At 40.0% G+C, this 26510-nt stretch overlaps 1 protein-coding gene across 6 annotated transcripts in view; it reads left to right on the plus strand.

The window, feature by feature from the left end:
• Nucleotides 1-1275: 1275 nt before the first annotated feature.
• Nucleotides 1276-26510, plus strand: part of gria2b (glutamate receptor, ionotropic, AMPA 2b) — a 53346-nt gene continuing 28111 nt past the window's right edge. For 3 of the 6 annotated variants that reach the window (XR_013806864.1, XR_013806865.1, XM_079673108.1), the window contains exons 1-3: nucleotides 1277-1631; nucleotides 1765-1905; nucleotides 25239-25478. Coding sequence is in view for 4 of the 6 variants with exons in the window: in XM_079673108.1 (XP_079529234.1) it covers nucleotides 1547-1631; nucleotides 1765-1905; nucleotides 25239-25478 (466 nt within the window). In the remaining 2 variants the exon portion in view is untranslated. Of the gene's footprint in view, nucleotides 1632-1764; nucleotides 1906-25238; nucleotides 25479-26510 lie in introns of all 6 variants that reach the window. The other 3 variants (XM_079673107.1, XM_079673106.1, XM_079673109.1) reach the window with 2 other exon arrangements.

A 26510-nucleotide genomic window follows, 5' to 3' on the forward strand; every position in this document is an offset into this window, starting at 1 on the left:
AGATTTGCATCGGATTTGTATGCAGGGGGTGGAAATAAGCACTAGATCAAAGTTAAGCAGGAGATTCATCTGGTAGGTTCTCCTGGTGGGAATGAGTGATGGCCTCCAGCTGATGCTCTTGATTAGTTTTCCCAGCAGGATATGTTGGCCTTTCACGTAGACTTTGAAGTGACCGAAACAACATTTGAAGGTCTCAATTTTAATTATATGATCAGCATATATTGATGCTGCCTTTTCTGAAATTGAACACAACTTGTTTTAAGGTGGCTGCTCTTAAGTTATATTCCATTTTGAATTCACCAACAATAAGAGTAAAAGGTTGCATCATCCAGATAGTTAATATGCAAAGGGCAAAGGCATTCAGCCCACTGAGTCATGTAAGCACATGCAGTATCAATGTAACTGTGGAAATTATATGTTCAAGGCCATCATTTTGATTCCTACAATAATAAAGTCATCTTAAGTCATTATCATTTAAATGTGCAACTCTGAATAGATGCATTGATTGGCAGAGAATACTTTTGATTATCTTCTTATTGTTTTTTTCCATTCTCAATCAAAAGTGCTAAGACGTTTTCAGATCTCAGTTCGCATATTTTATTCAATATTGAAGATATCCTAAGCAACCCAGTTAACTCATTATGAAAAACTAGGAATTGATTGGTCAATGGGAGAAAAGGAAAAATCATTCAAAAAGATACCCTCACTCTATTCTTCTTTTAAATCCAACCTGCTGAAAATTCAGATCTGGTGTAATTGTTTTACTTGCTGATTTTATCATCTGTATCATCTCAACCTTACAAAACAAACAATCTTTGAGTTACAATAAAGGTATATTGTTAAAATACATAGAATATGTGCTACTGTGTTGCTTTAGTGTTAATATAAATGCATTATACTACACATGCTTTTAACTCTAAATGGGATAGGAATGTTAAAACCAGTTTGGTGGGGGAAATGCCAAGACAATGATGAAATAAAAGCAGAATCACCTGCTGAAAATGTGTAATAAAGGAATGTGTACATGTCCTTTATGTACTTTATTAAGTCTACCAACTGATAGTGTGTTGTGAATCAACAATCATGTTGCATGTTATCATGCCTTAATGCTGCTCAAGAATCCAATTATTCATAAACCAGAATGGTTTGATTCCAGCTCGATGCTTTCTTATCACTAAGTGGTTGCCACTCGGCTATTTCCGTTTCTGTTCGCCTTCTCATTAAAATTCCTCACTTGTGGGTGTGATGCTGAAAGGATCTCCGGCGCGCCGAGCGGAGACGCGCAGTGTCCCTGTGCGTTCAGAGGAGGTATCAGCTGCGGGAAGAAGAGACAGCAGACCTAAATTGCAGGCGACCATTCCTTCACTTCTGGTGTCTTTTCTCAGCAAGCCACCTGCAGAAATAAAAAGAAGTCGGTCATTTGCTGCACATTTGAAGTGTTTCTCCCCAGGGCTAAAGCTCTCCAATATGTGTCGGATCTAACACCTCCGGAGAAATCGAGGAATACCAGACTCCTGTGGTGGATGTGGACATCTAAACTGTGGACATGGAAAAGATAGTGAATTTATCCCTTTCTGTTCTGCTGGTTTTATGGGGATGTGCGCTTGGAGGCTCGCCCAGTGTTCAAATTGGTAGGTATCCATTAGTTTAAACGTAAAAACCACTTGGATTGTGTGCATAAAATGCTGGGAAAATGTGCCTTGGAGATGTCTCTTACCAGAGATATTTGTGCAAATGTGGCTGATATTTGCATTTCGGTTACAGGGGGACTCTTTCCAAGGGGCGCGGATCAAGAGTACAGCGCATTTCGGATAGGAATGGTTCAGTTTGGCACCTCGGAATTCAGATTGACGCCCCACATTGACAATCTGGAAGTGGCTAATAGTTTTGCTGTGACCAACTGCTGTAAGTAGAAACATATTTCTCCCATGTCGTACATACATTTGTTTGTATTCCCATGGTACGTAATAATGAGATGAGCTTGGATAAATGTGGACAATTAGTTGCTCTTTCGATATTCTGCCGGAAAACATGTCGAGACTTTGTAGCCTTTTAGGGGGTGGACGAACATCGTGTAGGCAGGGAAAAGTTGATTTCCACAGTAACAGTCAGTCACATCCATCCCATTTTAATTCCTTCAGATTCAGAGATCAAACAAAGCTGCGCTGCACAAATATCAATCCTCCTCATTTCTTTCACCCAACAGCCTTTTAGACCAAATACCTTTGAGTGAGTGAAGAAACGACTGCGAGTGTTCTTGATTTCAATCAACATCAACCTGTTTGTATCTAAGGAAAGAGATCAGACGTGTTTTTCTCCATGAAAACAGAAAATCAGCACCTGAAATAAATACATTTAATCTATTTCGATTTGCTGATGTGGATTTTTTTTGCAGCGTGCACCGATGTTCTTTCCCAAGGAGCGTCTATTGTTGCCTCCTAGCCCCCACACATATTTGCATTAGGATGCAATTAATTAACCCAACCGAGCCGAGGCTAAAGAATGATTGGCAGATCTCTGAAAAACAGGTAGGATATAACAAACCAAGCCTAATCACGACTCTTAATTAAAAACATCTCAAATCCAACTCCAATACTCCGTGCGCCGTTTTCCTATGAAAGTGCGGAGAGTTTTCAGTCAATATCAGTTTGAGTCATGCCTTTCTTTCATCAAAGAATAAAAATGCTCGCTGTTTTCTTTGAACTATCGGATACAAAAGGCTGTAAATGGGTTCTGGTGTCGCTTTTTTTAATAGCCACAGCTCATACATTTCATTAGGCAGGCGGTTGCCAAGCGACTAGTCCTCTCAACAGTCCCTTAAACATAAATCAAACGCTTCTGATTGGTGCGCGCATTGGTCCAATCGATTTCATTACCATATAAAAGCTTCCTGCTTGGAGTGCCTCATTGCATCGGCAGACAAGTCGATGTTCAAGAAACAAATCATTTCGACCAGATTGAAGACGTGAACAATTAAAATGGACGAGACTTTATAACTTGTTGGGGGATTTGGGGGAATAGTTTTCTTGTAGATGTACTGTTAACAGGAAGCTACAACAATGTGTTTCCAACATGTATCTAAAAGCATTTTTTACTCTTGTAAAACTATCTTTTTATAAGATGTGACTCACATATTGAAAGGTTTATATAACCCATGAATAGACTTGTAGTTTTCCCAAATGTGTTTCCTTCTATTACAAGTGTGGTGTTACATAAACACCATTCTGAATCAGCAACAGTTCCATATGAACATCTAACTTGGTGATCCTATTCAATGATTTTCAAAGTTATAGGTAATCCTATATTTAAACCAACTTAGACCACTTGGGGTTTTAAGTTTTTTTAAATGACCGTGGCATGTCATTCATTCCCACAATATGAATTAACTGCACATGCTTGAGAAAAATCATAGAGTGAACATGATGCTACATTATTTTTAGCATATGTTCAGAAACCTATAAACTTTTTTTCTCCAATTCTCAAATGATGGCACAAAAGATGATGAAATTACTTAATAATGTTGAGTTTTGGAGAAAAAAATGTTTTACCATCCCAGTGAATTTGTTAAGGTAGTATTGTGGTATTGAGAATATTTACTCTGCACCCAACTGAAGCTCCTGCGTGATGTGTTTTGCTAATCAGCCGACACTTGTGTTTCCTACTGGTGTGGATCACGTTCACTGCAACCAAAAAAAAGCTTCACACGGTGACCCTGAGGACAAATGAGGGGCTAAGGAAAAAAATGTGTCGCTGGGATTTGTGATGTAAAACTGAGTGAATGGCTACTAAATACCGAAAGGCTGAGACTGTGTGCATACTTTTAATATTAGCCGTGGTTGCATGAACTCCTACCTCCTCAGATCTACTTCCTGAGCAGAGGTAAGGGTAGCTGGTGTGAGGGTGTGTGTGTGTGTGTGTGTGTGGGGGGGGGGCTTTGATTTATAAACCGGTAGATGGCAGTCTGCCTCACAATCCACCTCCATGTTTAATTACAGAGCATTACCACTACCACTTTTCCTTTTGTCAAAAAGTACTCTGCGATGCACCCCACAGTGGAGAATAAAAGCATACATAATGAAGCTGGCATGGCATATTAAAAGCTAAAAGATCATAACTGCAGCTTCATAAAAAGCTTTCTGTTCGGCTCCAGGACTCACACACTCCCTCACAAAGGAGCTACTGCCTACTGTGGCAGGTGTGATATTTCATTATGGATCTAACAAAAGCTCATGTGTCTTTGGTGAGTCAGGGACATTTGAAACACAATTAAATTGTCCTGAAGTGGACACAACTGAGTGTGTAGCGATATGTAGCAAAAGATCTGACCATTAATATTGTATAGTCCCGACCAAACTTTAGTGGTCTGATGAAGAATTGTTGTCTGCTATCGTCTTGCCAGTCCAATGTAATATGGTAAACACATCATTTAAGATTGTTAAATTAGTGTCGGAACATATGGCCCTGCAGCCTTCAGACATATCACACTCCGGTTGTTCTTGGCCTGCAGCAGCACACTTCATCAGGGTAGTGTCAGAGACAGTGGGAGGGAGGATGATGCATCCCTCCATCAATAACAGTTCATCTGGACAGGCCTGCATCTGCTGCCAAGATCAGGGGAGTCATTGGGACTGAGTGTGTGTGTGTGTGTGTGTGTGTGTGTGTGTGTGTGTGTGTGTGTGTGTGTGTGTGTGTGTGTGTGTGTGTGTGTGTGTGTGTGTGTGTGTGTGTGTGTGTGTGTGTGTGTGTGTGTGTGTATGTGTGTGTGTGCAGTTTTATTGGTGTGTGCTTTCCACCAAGAGCAATGAAATAAAAAGATCTTGTTCGAACTTCCCAGAATAGAATCACCTCGGAGACTCAATGGGGATAAGTGACTAATGCACCCTCAAAGACTACACTGCAGTAAAAGAAAACTGTATATTTGTGTTATGGATGTTGAATTTCTTGGGCTATGTTACTGTTTGGTGTTGCATTTTCCAACTTTGAAATAGAGTATGCTTTAGGGTTCATCAACCCAAAGAGATAGTGTATCAATGTTAGGAACATCAGAAGCAATCTATCAATAGGGACTTATTTTTGGTTGCTGGATTTTGATCTGATATTTATCAAGAAATTATGTTCTCTTTAGAGTTACTGTATGTTCTCACTGATAAATGCACCAATTTCCATCCCAAACAAGCATGTACTTTTAATTTGCCTTGCTGCCTTTTAACAAAGCACAATGCCATTTTGCTTGGCATAGCTGGAATAAATGAAATAAAAGATGGTGGGGGCTCTCACTAAAGACTACGTTTTGCATGAAGGTCCAATTATCAATCTCTAGAATCTGCACAGCCACAGCTTGCACTCTGATCCACCAGCTGTGCAAAACGACACATTTTCTGACAACATTTGTGTTACTTGAATGAATGATGGACCCATCACAGAATCAATCACACTTTTTGCTAATTTGACCAGCCACATTAAAAGGCAAACTGGGTAACATCGTACAATTCTTTACAACAAAATGGGCATCACTGATTATTAAGTGGAATCTTAAGCTTTGTCTACAGTAACATTTACATTTCCGTGTAAGGCAGTGAACACCATTCATATTATAAAGTGCATCTGCCTGTTTGAACTGCGTTTGAGCACCCAATGAGACTTAATTGTGCTAGTATGCTCCCATGCTTTTTGTTTGACTCCCACCTATTTTCAAAGCAAACCACTTTCCCTCCTCTGAGAGCAGAGACCAGTATGAGGTCTCTGACAGCTGGCTGCCGATTTAACACTTCAAAGTTCTAGTTTGTCATGGTTGAATCACGTCATACTTTAATTTCATGCATTTACATGCACAGAGCATCTCAGATATGCATGCATTCATGGACCTTGCTGAATGATCAAAAGCTTAAAACGACCATATACTGTATGCACAGCAGAGCATTGGTTATAGCCAATGTATTGTTCACACTGAATTAAGTGCATTCTCCTCCATTTCAGAGGGCGCTTTGAAATATTAAATAGGCCTGGGAGCTGGATGGTCCGAAAATGAGGCTAAAGAACCCTCTGCGGATCTGTTTCTGCCCTGAATACAGCCCTCAACCGAGCCCTTATCACTCTGTCCTCAAAAAACACAAGACTGAGATAGCATCAGTTACAACATGATTCAAAGGCGGGAAGTCGCCTCCTGTCTCATATCCAATGGCTTACTTTGCTCCGAGGAAGGTGGCTCAAAAGCTTTTTTCGCTCTGAGCTACTGTAGGCAAGAAGAAAAACCTGTTTGTCCTCCAGTGACAGTGACTTTGAGTGCATCTCAAAGTACACTAGACAGATAAGCTACATGTTTAAGCCAGAATAGAAACTTTACATTGTGAGTTATTTAGTAGATGAACAGAAACAAAGCTTCACAGTATCTTGATTTCCTTCTCAACCCAGCTTTCTGAAAGACACCAGGGTTTGATAGATAACTTTAAAAAAATGATCACGGCAGAAATGCACCTAACTCACCGAAACTTTAAAAAACCCAATCTAAGAGGTAACTATCCAGATTTGATTGAACTTAAGGATATATACATGAAAAATAAATAGTGTATTTTTCTTTTTGAATGAATACTCTTCAATCAATGTCCACTAACTGAGCTTTCACCGGCATCAACCGATTTTCATCTTTTGTCTTCAAACATCTTTAGTATATGGAACTTAAAGTGATGGAAATGAGGACCATTAACTGCTTTTGAAAGCCCTTAGAAAAAGTGATCGATGGTCCTTGACTTAAGATAATTTAAAGAAAGCAATTTCACGATTAATTTCACAAATGTTTCTCTCTTGTTTGCATTTAGCATACATGCACATAATGATCCAGTTAATATGCATCCCTTGCCTGAAGACTCGCAATGGAACACAGCCAATTGATCATAAACATGATTTAACAGCAGCTGATTCAAATTCAGTACATGACGCAGAAATGTTACAATATGCTGTCACCTAATAGGCTTTCATTGCCAGATGGAGGGTCCAGTCCTTCAGCTGAGCAAGCATGCGTCACAGACTTCAGTCACTAGAATCCGGTGTCATTCATTCATTAAAGGCTTTGCAGTACTTGTGTAGGCACACAGACTGTGTCTCGGCACCAGTGCCACAACTTTGAATGTCTTAGGTTGGCGAATAGAGATCCAGAGATAGTCCCCTCAGAACACAGATCCTTATCCTAAAACAAATGTAGCCGAGGGTTTGTACTTGGGGCTCTATCTACTGTAGATGTCCCCTCCCAAAGCTTTCAGTTCCAAGGGACTTGTTCAGACTTCTGCAGCCTTGTATCAAGCTCTAAACGCTTGTGGAGTGACAGGAGCATCAGGGACAACAACCATTTACTCGTACTGTTCCACATTGTGAATAAGTCAGGTTACAGGGTGTGTGCTGTCGGGCACTGTGTCATGGAGGCAGGGCGATATAGATCCGCTGTCAGCTAGAACTCATGATTGATATGATGGAGGGCATCGTTTCACAACAGCATCCGTAGAGCTTGTGGTTGAATGGAGATTAGCAGCTTTAAAAAAGACATAAAGAAAAGCAGATGGTCATATTTACAACATTGCAATATCTTTGGCTTAAACAATTCAAGAACAAACCAAGGTTGTTTGGCAAAAGCGTACGTGAATACGATTTCAATTATACAATTAATTAGTCATTTTATTTCTTCGCCATCATTTCTTCACAGGAAACAAATAAAACGATTTTGATTTAATTGCTAAAATGCAACACAAATAAATGATAATGTTATGTTATGGGTCAGATTTGGCAAACAATACTTGAACAAGGACCATTTATTGTACATTTCCAAAAGGTTTTTGTTGCATCATATTGCCATCATCAGCAGTTTCATTCAATCTTGTTTTTAAGACTTCTAAAATGTTGGTGAACTAAATCAATGTTGACCAGAAATACTAAATAGGTATATGTCTAAAATAATAGATGTTTTGGCGTGTTGACAGTTTACATAAGGGATGGCTTTTTACAAGTGCTATTTAACAATGCATTCATGCAGGTTTTTAAATACACTGAACAAAAATATAAACGCAACACTTTTGTTTTTGCTCCCATTTTTCATGAGATGAACTCAAAGATCTAAAACATTTTCTATTTACACAAAATAACGATTTCTCTCAAATATTGTTCACAAATCTGAAAAAATCTCTGATAGTGAGCACTTCACCTTTGCCGAGATAATCCATCCCACCTCACAGGTATGGCATATCAAGATGCTGATTAGACAGCATGATTATTGCACAGGTGTGCCTTAGGCTGGCCACAATAAAAGGCCACTCTGAAACATGCATTTTTGCTTTATTGGGGGGGTCTGGGGGGGGTCCGAAAACCAGTCAGTATCTGTTGTGAGGGTTAGGGTTAGGGTTAGGGTAATGTTGTGAATCGAGTGGCCTGTGTTCATAGTCCATAACATACCATACCATAACCCCACCACCACCATGGGCCACTCGATTCACAACATTACCCTAACCCTAATGTTTTAGATCTTTGAGTTCATCTCATGAAAAATGGGAGCAAAAACAAAAGTGTTGCGTTTATATTTTTGTTTTCAGTGGCGGCCAGCCCATAGGGGCGCTAAGGGCGCCGCCCCCCCTCTTCCCACATGTTTGATTGTCATTAAAAATATATTTCCAAAAAATATATTTTTTAAATTTTTATTTGTATTTTTAAAGAACAAGGTAAATATTATATAGTTGGTATCAGTAAAATGTATAATCTACAATAAAATCTTGTTTAAAATTGTTTTACGATGTCTAAAGTTACTGATAAGTCACATGTTTCCTGCCTTGCCGCTGTGTGTATCATTACCCTCTCTCGTCCGGTCGGTAGAAAGGAGCCCTCAGCCAGAGCAGCAGCAGCCAACAAGCTGACTGTTGCTATCTGTATACTATGCCGCCGAAACATAATTTTAGCCAATCAGCGTCGTCAGATCTGATGCTCAAAGGGCGCCCTTTCAGGGCCCTGGCCTGTGTGTCTGTGAGTTGTTTAGACTCGTATCCAAGGTGACGCTACAGTGGGGGATGGCTGCGTCTGCAGGTGTAGACTCCGATGCTAGTGGATCTGTAGATTAGCATTTACATGCTTATTGTAGTTGTAAGGGCAATGCCTGTGGCACCATGGAGCATATGTGTGGGCTGGACCTGTATTTTACAGGAAAGGAGTGATCAGAGGGTCGAGTTGTCGATTCTTGTTCAGTTTTCATCTTCCTCACCCTCTCAGACTTTGAGTTGCGCGCGCTGCTAAAGAGACGCGCTACCATGGAAACCAAACAATGGTGTAGCTGTATTAAAGTCCGAGTGGAAACAGTCGTGAGTAAATCTGATTTTGTCAGAAATCGGGAGAAATACGGGAGTATCCCGCGAAAATCGGGAGGGTTGGCAAGTATGACTGAAACACACACACACACACACACACACACACACACACACACACACACACACACACACACACACACACACACACACACACACACACACACACACACACACACACACACACACACACACACACACACACACACACACACACACACACACACACACACACACACACACACACACACACACACACACACACACACACACACGGTTTTGTCACCATTTCCATAGCCCCACCAAAAATATTTTCCACCAGCCGCCACAGTGTATATACCTAACAAAAATATGTTGTCATGTTCAATTAATAATGTAACCTTTCCTTCTATCGGGCGGAGGCTCGTTAGCATGCACAGCATAGAACATGTTCTTCCCAACCTTTTGGTGATTAAGATTCGATCCCGGTCCGTTGTCTTGTGTTACTGGGTGTTCTTGATCACTCTTTAGGACTGTAGTGTGTGTGTGTGTGTGTGTGTGTGTGTGTGTGTGTGTGTGTGTGTGTGTGTGTGTGTGTGTGTGTGTGTGTGTGTGTGTGTGTGTGTGTGTGTGTGTGTGTGTGTGTGTGTGTGTGTGTGTGTGTGTGTGTGTGTGTGTGTGTGTGTGTGTGTGTTGTGAGAAAGAAGGACAGAGAAATGATAGAGATTCATGTATGGAAACGATGAGTAAGATTGAGAGAGAGAAAGAGCCTGAGCACCTTAACAGTGTGCTAAGCAGAGCGGTCCCTGTGCTCTCTGTTGTTTCTAATGTTATGTCTCAGTGAGTAAATGTATTGTACACGCGTAAAAACAACTGTCTCTAGGCTGGCTGTGTCCTTTAAAAAGGGCACGATGGCTCAAGCTAATGATCAAGGGAAACATCCGCGACTGCCTGACTCAAACCATGTGTTTCTCCCCTGCTTGACATTCTGGTAAAGAATACGTATCCGTTAGACCTTCAGTGTAGTTCCTCCAAGAAGACCATAAATCATCATGAAGGGCTGATGAATACGTTTCCTTGACGGTCTGCTCTCTTTTTTCAGACCTGTCTTTTGACTTTGTCGACTTAATTTATAGCTTTTATCCACTTAAAACATTCCTTTACACTGTCAGCAGTGCTACTAAGCAAAGTCTGTTTTGCAGACATTGCTATTATTGTGCTGTTGTAAGGACTTGTCCCCTGATAGTCTGCCGGCTTAAGGTCTCATCTGGACTCCAGCCAACACGTCTCAGCAGCTGTTGGCTTGTCAGTAGCTTTTTCTTCAATCGTATAGAAGAATATTTTTATTTCACTTAATAATCTTTCTGCATTGTTTAGACCTTTGTGGAAGAAATGATGGCAATTCCTAAAAATAAACAAAAATGTTGACAGGAAAAAGAAAAATGAATATGTCTCATATCTGCTTTGCATTCTGGTCTATTCCTTTTGCAATTGGAGTATTTATTTATAACAAAGTAAATGCTGCTTCAAATAAATAAGTAACATGTAATGTAGGTAATTCACTTCAGAAACACTTTTTGTTATATTCCATGGAATGCTCTTAACATCCCGATAGCAATGAATATATTTATTTATTTATGAGTACATAAAAAATGTCATCTGTGGAAGCTGTGGCGCTGTAAAAAGCACGAACAATCATCTGAGCCGGTCCGGCTAAAATAACTGGATGGCCTACCTGCCTGTCAGCCTTCCATCTGTGCACAAACTTATCTCGTGCCCTCATTGGTCATGTGCACGTTCGTGTGTGTTGGAGGAGGGGCTCTGTGAGGAAGTCTGAAGGAAGGGACAGATTTTTTCCGGCTGCGTACTTTCAAATTCTAGCGCACTCGAGCTGGTTTCTCCATTCTTACCTACCCTACCTTTAAGGGCCCCCTTCCAAATGTGTATCATGTTTATCGACTTAACTCGGTTACAAACATGGTAGATCTTCACTAAGATGAAACTCTCACAGGGAGAGTTGACTTGGTTTGCAGCCATGTCTCCGTCCTGCTCTGCTACTGCCTGGCTCTGAGATAATGTTTGTCCCCATTAAAGGGACCTTGGGTGTTTCACCATGTGAAGGCCTCTAAGGCTGCAGTCCGTGGGGGTTTCTTCCTCCCCGTCCCACGTCTTATGGGTCAGCCAATGATGAATTCAGTGGGATGTGCAGGGAAATCATGGATTGTAAGCAGGACAGTTTTCTGTGTCTCGGGGTGAATATGCTGCAGTTTTTATCGTGCCTTTGTATCAGGAAGGTTTGTGCGTGGGTGTTTTTATGTTCTGAGGATTTTATTTCTGTAATGTTTTGCTCTATTACCCTGCTGCTCTCAGAGATAAAAATAAAAGAGAATAATCAGTCCCTGACTTGCAAGGTTATTGTTAATCCTTTCAAAGTCAGACAAAGTGAGCAATAATAGGAAGAAGTCCAAAAGATTTTTGAAAGGATACGATTTAAACATCTGCAAACATATGCTCTAAAATGCACAACTTGATCTATAATTCCCATCTGTTTTGGTTTGTAGCCTGTATACATATTTATTCATATTATTGATTTGATATTGGTAAATCCTCTTGGTGCATTAGCCGGAATAACTGAATCTGAATAACATTGATTCTCCTTCAGTAGACAGAGGACTTTTCTCCACAAGCAGTAGCGACACCATCCAATTATTGATCGACGGCGACAGCGAGACCAGCCTGAGTAAAACAAGGGACTTATTTGTTTTCTAAAATGGACAATCAATTGATCATCAAAACAGTGTGATATAGTGGTTTGTGTAAAAAGGAACCGACATGTTAATATAACACATTTGCATTTATTGAAAACCATGATGTCAAAGTGAATGTCCTCTTCAGTGTCACCCTCACATGAACAAATAAGGTCAAATTCCCAATAATTAAAAGATGGATCAACCACAAGGACAAGCAAGTGTGTTAATAGGCGTTAGGACAAATCCATTATATTGACAATGACACAGACAGTCAAAACAAATATGAGTGAAATGTGGCGACTTTGGCCAGTGGCGGGTCCACAAAAGCTAGGTCAGCCCCCCGTGTCCACTGAGATCACTGTGGGAAACAAGAGTGTGCAAACAAACAGACGCACTCTCAGAGACGATACGTCCAGCTGCGTACACACTGAGGCAGAAGACTGGCAGACAGTGTTGTGTTGCAGCTGGCAAGAGGCAACTCTGGACTCTTCCAAACTGTCATCTCCTATGTTATCAGATTGACACTAAAGTTAGTCAAGAGACTGATGGTCCAGAGATAAAATACTCCCTTTCATTTCTTAGCAGCTCCACATCCACCCCCTGCTGTGATAAAACAGCGGGAGAAACACTGTGAAAGGGGGCAGCCGAATACATTATCTGACATTTTCTTATTTCACCATTTGCTGGCCACGAAGAAAAACAGAGTAATAGCTTTCCATTCAATAAAATACATTTATGTTCTGACCTTTTATCCCCTCTTAGCACTGCCTGAAGGATTTCCGATGAGAGACAATTGGAATTTCAGATCTGGATCATATGCTGGTTGATTGTATGTTGCTTCTACACGTGCAGTTTCTGATAATTGTAGGGAAGAGAAAATTATTCATATGCTTGTTTGACAACCTCAATGTAGTGCAAGAGGGAACATTCAGGAGATCACACACGATTAGCTTTTCGGTAATTCTGTCATATTTAAAGCAATGTTGATGAACGTGCACTGTCCCAAATTAACTTCTGAGGATACTTCAGTCCCGAACAAAAGTGGGGAACGGTCTGAACAAGAATATGTTCCCATGTCTGATGACCAAATAGGTAAACCAAAAAAACAACACAGCTCTAAAATAAATAAATGTTACACTTATCTAAGCAGTCGACATACAACCAAGCCAACGGCCTATAGCTACAGTAAGATCATCATCAACTCAACAATAACATGCTGCACTTGCTCAATCAAGCAAACTTTGACTGAATAGTTTGGAATATATATATATATATATATATTACATTATTATATTGCTTTACTCTACATGCTATTTACTGTTCATCCATGCAAAAATGATGACTGTTAAGAAAATATCAGTTTGTCATTGTCGTTCTGTCCGTTGTTCTCTTGACAAGTTGTTTTGAGTAGTGTTCACAAAAAGCAACCTCCTGTACAGCAGCGTTGTTCATCAAAAACACTTGATTTCTAAGAAATTCCGTCACACTGAGAAGGACATCAAATCCCATGAAAGGGTTTGCAGCTGCAACCAATCTGACTTTTGAATGCTCACTTTATTGTGAACACCGAGGACTCGGAAAGGTCACATTCCCGTTTGCTTCTTTTTCAAGTTGTAGTTTAATATAATCTCCTTTTTTTTTTACAGGACTTTCACTGGCACTTATTCAAAGCTTTGACACCACACACAATGTCAAAAGTGTTTTAAGCATTACAGGGCATTATCAAGTCATTTTTAGAGGTGGCTGTCGATCTCGAGGATGTTTCATTCTCTTTTGCATTTTGACGTTCAGAAATGCAAAATGATCTTGTATACTCTGTAACCCGAGATAGTGTGATACAGTATTATACCATACTTTATACTTTATCTACCTGTAGTGCTGTCTTTGAAACCTGTCTAACGGACATGTCTCTAGCGTACTATAGGTTTTCTGACTTGTTTCCATATGAGTTTGCAGTTGATACGATGCTGTTAATGCATACTTTTTAAATTGGGAAAGTACAAATGATTGGTGTTAATTAAAGCACTAATTCTGTAAAAGAAGAAACTCAGTGATGAATTTGATACCTTCCTCACTAATTCTTACCCCTTTAATTTATTATTTGTTGCAGTGCACATCAACATTTCTGTAAATGTGCCAGAGTTAGCCAAGAGGCTATTTTTCATCTGCGGTCCCTGGACAGATTTTGTAAGTCAACCTAAAGACACATTTAATTTGAAATAAGATGAAAAAACATGCAACATACAGTACTGGAATTTGATTGGGCTTGCATCTTCCCTGGCTGGTATTAATGTATAACTAACCAGCATTTGAGAATGATAGCAGAGCCTAATAGGATCTGAATCAATATGTGATCGTCAATGCTTTATTTCTTACATGTGAAAACAGAAGAAGGACTATTCAAATTCAAAGCCAGTGCTAATTTCACTACACCACGTCACTTCCTATTAATTCAAGTATTGAAATGAGTGGATGTTGGATAGATGGTTGTGTGGAGGTCAGGGAGAGAAGGAGGGGCCCAGAGCAGAGGAGGGGGGGATGAGGCTGGGGTCAAATGGAGATGTTGTGCTGATGAGTGAGCCTGAGGTCATTTTAAACGACCCAGGGATGTTTATAGGAAGTCTAATTTATTCCCGCCTGCAGCCCCTCATAGATCCTCTAACAAGACATTAGAGAGTAGAAGGAACAATGGGTTCCTATAAAATATTAAGATTCAGCTTCGAGTCGGTATACACAGGAGCCATTATAGACAGGATCGTGTGTGTTGTCTCTTTGCTTCGCCTCTCTGACTTGGTCCTTATTCATCTCCAGTGAACACTCGTTGTCTGGTTGCCATGGAAGCTGCTCTCGCTCAGATACTGGATGAAGCTGTTTTTCTTTATAGATGTAACTAATTCTGCTCGGGCAAGTTTCAAGATCATTAGAACAGCGGATCTGAAGGCCGCTTTGGTATTTGCACTAAAGGTCAGTGGACGTACGATGCGTTTTATTACAGGAGGCAGAGGGAATGTGAACAAAGTAGCCGTGTGTGATGTAAGGGCAGAGTTTTCAGAATCAATATGGCTGCAGAGTCTATTGTGTTCAGTGGGATGGATTTGTGTACCGAGCAACACATAATGAGGCTCCTTATTAAGACCTAAGATGTGGAACTGAGAATAAGTGTGTTTTTAAGGTAGCTAATTGGAAAAAAATCGATTCAAACCACTGCACCATCATTTTGGATACACTACAAAGTATACTTTAGAAATGGCCGCTACTAGGGATTTTCATCCATCAGAATCTTAAAGTGGACCTATCATGCTATATTTGAATAATACATTGTAGGGCCATATATAAAACATGTCTGCAAAGTTAAAAAAAAAAAATTACCAAACAGATCATGCATTTTAACCATGCCTCATTTCGCTCTATTTGCTCTTTTTTAGCCCTGTTTTTGCAAGGGCTGAATCTGAGAAGTCTTCTTTGGTGCTTTTGTGGCAGACTACAGCGCCACCTACAGGCCTGGCATATGTACTACAGCGTCTCCAGCGCTTTCGAACGGCAATGGCCGTGGCTGTCTCCTCCTGATAGGTGGAGAGTTGCCCATATAGGCGGAGCTCCTCGTTTCTGACGTCAGAGATGTTTCAAATCTCTATCAGAGATTTGGAACATGTCTAAAAGACGTAGAAAAGTGCATTTTGAATGATAGGTCCCCTTTAAGTAACTCGATTTTGGACAATAATATGAATATATTATGTTTTTCTTTGAAATATGCAGTGTTTATAAGAGTATATCTCTCCTTCCTCAGTGTTCAAAACTGATCTTGCATGGCTGTATAGGGAATTAAAACACAATTGTTTCTGTATGCATATTACTCTGATTGCAACACCCTCACATAACTTAAAGGTAGGGTAGGTAAGAATGGAGAAACCAGCTCGAGTGCGCTAGAATTTGAAAGTACGCAGCCGAAAAAAATCTGCCCCTTCCTTCAGACTTCCTTAGAGAGCCCCTCCTCCAACACACACAAACGTGCACATGACCAATGAGGGCACGAGATAAGTTTGTGCACAGATGGAAGGCTGACAGGCAGGTAGGCCATCCAGTTATCTTAGCCGGGCCGGCTCAGATGATTGGTCTTGCTTTTTACACCACGGCTTCCACAGATGACATTTTTTTATGTATTTATTGTCAAAGCATTTAATATATTCATTGCTATCGGGATGTTAAGAGCATTCCATGGAATATAACAAAAAGTGTTTCTGAAGTGTTCGATTACCTACCCCACCTTTAAGGTACTGAGTTAAAATTGGGTTTTCTGTCACAAACTGTCTTTGTTTCCTGTTTTACAAAAAATCGCTGTACTTTTTAACTCATATCATACACATATTCAATAAACCTATGTTTCAGATCTAACAACAGTAAATCGCTCAGAAGATGCTTTCTTAACTTTTATCAAGCTTCAAAATCCTAAAACCAATTCAACCTAATGGCATATTTTTGTTAAAGTTCGCTGTATAGGAAGTTGTATAAGGGTTATTTACAAGCTCAGCTAATCCTGGTGACAATGCTCGGGCTTGTTCCCTTAAAGAAGACATACAATTGTACACACTTTGTACATTCTGCTTTAATTTACCTCAATAGCTCCATGGCTAATAAACTGACTTCTTGTAAAACATCAGTGGGGCTGTTTGGAAGTTGTTCAAAGTATTGATTTAAAAAGCACAGGAGTAATGCTGGCATGTACAATACACTCCTAGTTAGTGCTTAATGATGCATATACTCTAGCCAGCAGTCGAAATTACGTCAATAATTGGCGTATCAGCTGTTCTGGAAGCTTCCATTTCTCCACACACCGCTGACCCCACCCCTTGAGCTACTGGGGGAACTAGCCTGGATAACAAAAGGCAGATCTGAAAGGGCGATTGGGACACACAGAATCGCTAGTGGGCCATTAGACTGGGTTCTTGTGAAACCTACATCCTGCATCCACAGCCGTCAGAAAGCCTTCAGGAAACAGGTCAGCTAACAAAGCCAGAGAGGGAGAAAGAAGGAAGGAGATGGGAGGAGGGGGAGTCAGAAGTTGATAAGCTGTACTGTTCTTCTACATACCAGCTGCTGCTCAATGGACGACACAAACACCTCCCGGTGAGCCTCGCTGCTCCACACTGACGCCTCCCAGAAGGCTTCCTGTCGGCCGCTAAGGAGACTGACTGAGAGCTGTCACCCAGGCAACAGTGCTGCAATGCATCTCCTTGTATCTTACTGAGAAAATAATTTCATAATGATGAATTTTTCAGAAGAAAGTTTTGTCATGTAGAAAGTTTTTATATCCCTCCCACATGTTTTATTTATGCTAATTTTGAAAAATGTCTTCAAACAACTGGAGCTGTAGAGTAGGAATCTAATCCATTAGGCTAATTTCTTAAATTGCTTTCAGGGGGGAAACATGACTTCATTTAGGATTTAGGATTTGATTAGGATCCCCATACTTATACTTCCTGGGTTCCACATTAAATGCAAACAAACACAAAAGTATAATACATCACACGTTTATATTAAAATACATCATAATACATAAACATACATATTATAATGTAGAAAATGTGTTGAGAGTCAAAACGGCTGGAGTTGTGCATGCTCTACATGAAATGACATGCCGAACTGAATATTTCCTGCAGTGTAGAAAGAGCTGAAATATGTTACCCTGGCAACAGTCAGAGGGAATGAAACCACATCATGTTGTTATGGGCTACAGACAAAGCTCTCAGAAGTTATGAAACACTGCCTACGCTCCATATATAATCTTACGTATTTCGCTTTCCTTAAGTGTTGCAGGTTCCAGCCTTGTGAATCACATCAAGTATTTTATAATACTTTTCACCTAAAGAGAACCAGTGGGAATGGTGTGAATAGGAATTTAGCTGAGGGCTAAACGGTGTATTAATTGAGACCAGAATAGAAGACAAAATATTATTATAATTATTAATTAAGTTTTGAGTCAGAGGATCAAATTAGAGCCATCTCTGTTTTGGGTGAAAGCAGATATGTCATAAAGAAAGAGTCAGATATTACAGGAGAAAAATGGCAATTATCTTTGATTTAATAGTTATGTTGCCCTTGCTTCAGGACAGAGGACTTTGAAAGGACTTAAAAGTCCACAATGGTTTGTCGTAATGATTCAAATGTGTCTGTTGTATAGGATTAGGAACAAACAAATACATTTATTTTAGGAATATCTGGTCCACAATGGATTTGATGAAACAGGAAGTTCTCATGCATTTATGTCAGCTTAGGAGGTTCCGAAGAGGTAGGCTGATTTTATTTAATTTGGACGGAGCCAGACTTGATGCTAAGCTAAGCTATCAAGCTAATGGCAGCAGCCAACATACTTGGTGGACAGAGTGAGAGTTGTTGTTGATGTATTTTGATCAGGCCTAAAAATAACTGTCCTGTCACAGGATTTGCATTTTACAACAAAACATGTCATATATGCTAATTTAGCATCAAAGACAGAAGAAGTATGGCAATGTTAATCTGCAAAATATGTCATATGGCTAATTTCAGAAGGCACTCAAAAACCCCACACTTTGTCCGGTTCATTTGGAGTTATACAAGGTCAAAATCAGACCATGCAACTAAATCAGTGACATATGTGCTCACGTTGCTCTGACAGAAGAGGTGGTGGCTTCAAGCCGCATCGCCAACTGGTGACAAATCAGTTTTACATAAAAAGCCCAGAGGCATTTTTCTCCTTGGTGAGAACAGGAGTGTTGGAGAGGGTGAGATATCTAACAGTCACTTCTGTTAGCTGTGACTGAACTGCTGATGATCATCACCACAGTGACGCTGTGTGTGTGTGTGTGTGTGTGTGTGTGTGTGTGTGTGTGTGTGTTTAACCGATTCATCTTTTTGGTAATGCACTGGTTCTTTGTTGGTCTTCAATTAAATATCAGATAGTGTTGTCCACTCTTAATAATTCTTTACATTTATTATAGCGCTTTTCCAGATGCTCAAAGTGCTTTACAAATACACATACACACATGTAACGGTCATGTACTGTGGACAATACCCACAGGAGCAAATTCAGGTGAAGTGTCTTGCCCAAGGACACGACGCCTTTACAGACGCAGCGGCAGCGGGGGCGGGTTTCGAGCTGGTGTTCCCCAACGCCCCCTTGATCTGATGATCAACGCACAGCCCACTGCGCCACTCCGCCTATCTTCACACCTCGAAGTTATCAATGCGCTTTACAAGTACACATTACACACATATCATACATGTAACGGTCATGTACTGTAGACAGTACCCACAGGAACACATTTAGGTGAAGTGTATTGCCCAAGGACACAACGGCCTGACGCAGTGGCGGCGGGAGCGGGTTTCAAACTGGAGTTCCCCAACGCCACCCTTGATCTGATGATCAACGCATAGCCCACTGCGCCACTCCGTCCAAAAACTTGAAACACATATCTCTCTAACTTGAAAAAAAAATCCTATTTGTCTTGACTTTATAATGGTTATTTTTTAAAACAATTTCTTAATTAAATAGCTAATGTCTTAAGATCATCTTTAGATCTTCAGGCTTATTTGATGTCAGCTAAATGTGGATGTCTTATTAGCAGGTAATGTATTCACATTTTATCTTTGATCAGTGACAGAGCAGCAATGTAAACAGTGTTGGAGATGCCTTCAGTGCCACGGTGGTGAAAATGAGGTCAGTTAATTGGGACGTCTAAATATATATTACAGGGTGCCCTTTCTCCTCGGAAGGTGAAACACTGAACCAGAGTTACTGCTGCGACACATTTAACCCACTGTGGTGATAACGAGGTGATCAAGACCACATGGTGCCTGACAAGTGCTTATACATCTGTGGAACAAAACATTTACATATGCTATAGGGACTAAATGATTCTATAAAACCTAAGACAGGACAAGAAAAAAGATTTCTATTACTGCAAACATTTTACATTTGTGGATAAAAGATGTGTTAACTGTCATGCACTGAGCATAACATACTTGTATTTATTTTAGTATAGACAATAACTAAATACAACAAATATTGCAGTGTTGCTTTGTTCTAGGCTATCTTTGCTTAATTACTCTTCTCAACATGATGACTTGATTAAACATTGATTTAACTCAATTCATAAATAAACCAGGCTCATAAATAAATAATCTGAAAAAAGTAATGAACCAATTAATAAATATGTAAATTGCAAAATCAAGATTTGAGAGATACATTTATTCTTCTAGTCTGATAATTACATCTGGGCTTTAAACATATCGATGAGAAATGTTGACTTTCTCTGTGTGTAAAAAGTACCTTTTTGCACATCTTCTGACACAGTTTAAGCTAGTTGGATTTTGAAAGTGAAACGCTTGCCTTTTAAAGCTACCCCTAATCACTCAATCAAATAGAGATAGAAATATATTTTTGAAAACAAAACAATCTGAAAGTCCCAAAACTTTACTATGGCAACTTAATTGATTTCCTTTCAATCAGACAAACAGTTTAACCTCAGACAATTCCTTCCATGTTGGCGCATATGCCTCCATTGGACTCCACATAAACCTATTTAACACACAAAAGGAAAGGAATTGTTTGTTCAAACATACAGAATTAAACATTTTCAAGGGAACATTAGACCAATGAGCTTAAACACCAACAACCAAACATGCAAGTGTACATGCGTATATTGTGGGCAATTCCCTATTGTCTGTAACTACAATGTCAGGATTGCAAGTCCCCGAGTAGACAGTGTGTTTATCTTACGTTCCCAAATAGGTGAGAACTGAATTCCTTTTTTTATATTATCATTTTGAAAGAGGGGAAACTGAGTTTGTACAGAAACAGCAGTGGGCAATAATGGGATTTGTTTTAACATGTTGGTCATGGTGAGAAATTAAGGTGACCTTATCAACAATATAAAAAAAAAAAATTGTACTCAGTCAGTGTCATTTATTCTGTGTTTGGAGTTTTCATTTGTTGCGTATATGTTCCCTGGTTTAATTGAAACGCGGTCAAATGGGACGGAGGCTTAATGGCTTTTTCCACTATGTTTCTAAACGTTGCTGTTTATGGCATGTCTTCCTTAATTAAACATTCATACATTCTCTTTTTTACAGGCCCACATATGTCTTTCCAATTACAAAAAAAGACTTGTTCTTCCTTATCCCGTCACATTTCAGATTCAGCAAAATCCCCTCTTAACGGCCTCTGCATGGAGAAACGAATGGTGCTTCTGGATGTGAATTACCATATTTGGTAATAAAGTAACATGTTGTCAAACTGTTCGCTTTGGCATAAGCTGCTGCACAGTCATGGGGCAATCCAGTCTCTAAGCATGAGCTCAGAGAGTTTTAATCCCGGGCAAACTCAGCAAGCGCACCAGCGAAAGAGAGCCAGCTAAGGAAGCTTTAGAAACATGACAATGGACGGATGTGGCACATGGACAGGAGTAAACTTTACAGCTCTGTTAGCTTCAGGGGGCTGCAGTGAGGTGTGCTGGAATATATTATTTCTGTTCTTTGATGCCAAGACAAGAAAGGATGTTTTCCTTTGTAACGATGGGAGCTTCGCACGGCATACAAGTCCCATCACTGTCATGTAGTGCAACACAGAATATGACATGAACTCACGTGAACTCCTGTTCCATCTGTAGGTAATGCTGGAGAACACAGGAGGATTTCAAGTCTATTGTGAAATCAAGAATGTGCATATAAAATATTCCATTGGAGTGAACAGACTTTATACGTAGTCCATCAGCTTTGTGTAGACAGAGACACTTTTCATCGTCTGAAAATCAATGAAAGCAAACTGATTTGAACCGGGGAAAATCACTAATTGAAAATGGCTTCTTACAGAGTCAGTGGGGGAGGGAGTGTTAGAATATTTCTCTTGAATTGACATTATCCAATAAACATGGCAAAATAACTTCATGGAAAGTACAGTATTATCAGCATATGTACCAAACCACAGTAAGGGCACCTCTTTGTGTTATTACATGTTTTTGGTTGATGACACATTCACATGTAAGCAGTATGTTGTTGTTGCAGTTGGTTGAGTTCTAACGAAAAGCTAACTAGTTTATACACTGGTTAGTCGTTTGAACTTCAACAATATATAATTATTAAAGTTATTGGTGTTTAATAGCTAACTGACAGATGAAGCTGTAGGATTATCTCTGTAGTCATAGAATACATGTCTAGCTGTTTGTTTGATTATACATATGTGTGTATAGTTGCATATTATACATTGGCATACTAAGAATGACCCTATGGATGACCATGGAAGCCTAATGAATAACTATCTCGTCAATTAATTGTAAAGATATCTTCTTATCTCCCCAAAGCATACTGTGAAAAAGACAAACAAGTGTTTTGGTCGGTTGAAGTTACAAAATAAAAAAAAGAATGAAGATTGAATTGGGATTAATGTAATTCCTATTAGGTTGGCAGTATTCCAAGGAAAATCTTTCCTAAAAACTACTGAAAAATGTATTTATGCCCCGACTTGTTCTACATGTATCCTCTGAGAAATGTTTCCTCCTCCTCACTGATCTGTACAAAATAATTTTCCAGTTAGATTGGGACGGTTAAATGAACGACACGCTTTGTGTTCTATTAGCTCCCGGTTAGACAAAAGTGAAATTAGATTAGTGAGCTCTGATCTCTCCGTGGTCTCATCCCCAGCCACGGTCTGCTGCTAAAAAGATTAGGAACGGTGCCACAGACTGATGGAGGTTATCGGACTGCCGTTAACGGTTTGTCCCAGACTGCTGTGATGAACATTTAATTGCTTGAGTTGATGGAACGGTAAAGATTTTGGCAGCACAAAGACACTGGCAGTGGATGAAAGCTGGCCTTGCCCCCATTTCTTTTGACCAATTATAGATGGGCTCCGCATTTGTTTTGGACTCCGGGCGATGAAATACAGTGAGAGTTGAAGTATACTCAAGGATAGAGAAGCTGCTTTTTGACAATGGGCTCAAGGGCTTGAATACCAAGTCTATAAGAACAACATCTGATTTTGACGTGAATACATAACGCTATCGCTGTATCACAACATTTGTATTTGTTCACAAACAGCATCCTCATTTGTATTTTGGCTCACTTGCCAATAATTGCTACATTAAGTATGGCTGCCAGCCAAGTACACATTAACAAGCAATAGTTAATACATGTTTCATTATAACATTAAACTTAATTTATTTCATTCAAATTGATTGGTGAATATCATGTTTAAGCTGACATCTTGATGTTCAACTTCTCCAATTCCAGTACCTCGGATGGGCAAATGGCTTCAAATACTACAATACCCATAATTCTCAGCCCCCGTTGCGATGGAGATGTGGTGAAATAAAAATACCTCGACATGGTGCTGCTAACAAAATTAATCTAAAATGTAACCATTTATGTAACTAATCTGAAAGTCAATTGATTTATAGTGCAGATACATTTGTTTTATTCTTTAGTATTTATTTGTTGTATTATACTTCTTATTAAGTAACCAGATATGTTGTAATCAGTTGCTTGTCTTTTGTATCAAAGCCATTGACATGCACTGTCAGTCACTGTCATACATTTCACTTTACTTAAGGAACCATGTTTGTCTGAAATAAATCCTCCAACTTCACCCCTCTATTGGAGACGGATGGAATTGGTGGTTTGAGTTTGATTTAAGTTCTTCGTGGTCCAAGTCAGTCTGTCTTGTTTAGCAGGAACACAGTTGGTTAAAAGACTAAGACACAATACTGCAGAGTCCTGGGTACATTTGTCAGAGATGCATTTTAATAAGCTGCTGTTTGTGTTGCCCACAACTCCACTAACGAAGCAGATCGGTGCTTAACAGGACGGAAAAATAGCTGTTAAGAGTATTCACTGTGTACACAAATGAATAGTCCTTTTCAAAACCTATCATTTTAAAATAGAAATCTGTAGAACAAAGCTTCCATTTGAATCTGTTGTTCACATTCTCTCATTTCCATGTTGCTAAGACCACAGCATTCCCTCTTTATATTGATTGATCAATGATAGTTGCCATGGTCATAACAGAAGAGGCAGAGTGCATGCAGTACTTACGCCAAGCTAGCTAATATATGATATATGGAGGACTCCAGTTCCCTTTGTCAGCAAGTCATCCCAGTTATATTGGGCAAAAGGAAATGACTCATTAGATTAATTACATTGGAGGACACATATGTCCAAATCAATAACCCTGATTAGCTCACATTTCATCAATACACATTTACAAGCAACATGCCAATCTGCTGACCCTGGTGCAAGGTTTGAGAAACAACCTGCAACCTCAGGATTACTGAGACGTTCAGTATTCATGTTTATCTTGAGTGCACATAGCCCTTTTCTGCCCTGTGCATAATGAACGTTTGAGGCCAGCAAATGTATTGTACTCTATGTAACTGAGAAGGGGTCATACATTATTGAACAGAGGTGATTGTGCAGAGTCAACAAGATGTGGATTGTAATGCAAAAAGTCTGATGCAAACACAAAGCGCCAACATAAATGCTGGTTGCATACCTTAAAAGGATCCTAACAAAAGTGATCACTTAAGTCTAATGGCCTCCAAAGAATGTGTATTAAATATGGTATATGAGCTGCCCTTGACACATATAATGCCTATAGGTGATGGTGCAGCTGCACGCTGTATCTGCCCTGTCATTTATTTCCATAGGAGAGGCCTGAAATGTTTTTTTGCCTGAGAAGAAATCAAACATAAGCCATTACAGCGTCCATTACAGCGTATCATGGTCCAGCATCGATGGAAATCCCATATAAAGAATTGATGTGCGGTTAAGGTGAATGCTTGACATACTCTACATCGCTTATTCCCACTGTATCGAAAAAGGTCATAGGGCAACTCATAACAGTTGCACAGAGTGACAAGCGTACAGAGAACCTTTTACTGTTGAATACAAGCACTCCCTTGGCAGAGCTTATGGAAAGCTATCTATTAATCAGCCTGAAGAAAAGAAAGTGGCAACCCTGAATAGTTGTTTAGCGCTAATGTGCTATAAAGGTTTGTCATGAGTGTCTTTGATGAATGCATTATTGCAAAAAAGCTGTAAAAGCTTCACAAATAAATGTATCAAGAGTTTGTTTCAGAATGGAAAATGGTGATAGTTCTGACTAAATCTCAAGCAACCCACCTTAACAATCCTGTTTCCTCTGCTTCAGTCTGTTCACAGTTCTCAAGAGGAGTGTACGCCATCTTCGGATTCTACGACAAGAAGTCTGTCAACACCATCACGTCATTTTGTGGGACGCTCCATGTGTCCTTCATTACGCCCAGCTTCCCTCTGGATGGGAATCAGCAGTTTATCATCCAGATGAGACCCGATATCAAAGGGCCCCTCCTCAGCCTTATCGAGTACTACAAGTGGGACAAGTTCGCCTACCTGTACGACAGCGATCGAGGTAAGTCAAGGACACCATTGTTTATCTTTTGAAAGCATCTTTCCATCTGAATCCAATGTTAGCGCTATGCGTCATGGCACCACCATTCTTTATATTAGAGCTGTTTTGATGTGTTTCCTTTGGAAGTTAGAGTGGGGAAGAATGACAGTGTGTAATGTAATACAGGGGTTACGGCCCGTCCACACAGCAGCTTTAAAAAGATCTTGAAAATCTTGGAGCTGGGCGTGTCTGAAAGCTTGGGGATTTTTTGCGAGCAACGCGACCAACAACCAATCACATGAATCTCCCGCCCCCGACATACAAAGCAATAGCAATGTTTAAACGAAGTAAACTGGATATAAAATCCCCAAAGAGGCGAAAACCTACCAGTTTCACCCACTGTCTCTGCCAACTCCCTCCATGCCTGGTTCCTCCGGTTTGTATCCCGGTAAATAGTTACTGGTCGTAAAGAACCGGGTGATTTGCTACCGTAATTTCTGCGGTCTGTCTCTCCCAGTTTACACGCGGTTTGATTGGCTAGCGCTTGTACTGTCAGATTTGCATAAACGGGATTTGATTGGCTGACGCTTCCACCTCAGCTTCAAAAGTTGAACATTGCTCAACTTTTGAATCCTGAAAATCCTGGAAATCCTGGAAATCTTGGCTTTGCTTCCCCACAATGCAGTTCGGCGAAAAGCGAGGCAAAGTGACGTCACCCCATTCAAAGTCAATGGGCAGAGTAGCGTTGGAAGATTTTTTTAAAGCTGCTGTGTGGACGGGCCGTTATAGCTCCTGATTATTTCTATGTTGATTGAAAATTGCGTGTTTCTCGTATGAACATGACCTTTCCCTGAGCAATACAATTACGTCCCTTTCAAACGGATGCAATCATTTGACTATAAGCAATCCAGAAATTGTGTTCAAACTGCTTCTTTTATAGTAACCACTAGATTTGTGTGACACCCTCTACACATGCAACACAGGTAAAATTCAGGTTAAGGGCATTTTGGTTCCCGAAAAAGAGCTTGTCACATAGAATCAACTTTAACACCT

Source organism: Notothenia rossii, assembly GCF_949606895.1.
Source record: "Notothenia rossii genome assembly, chromosome: 3".
NCBI lineage: Eukaryota > Metazoa > Chordata > Actinopteri > Perciformes > Nototheniidae > Notothenia > Notothenia rossii.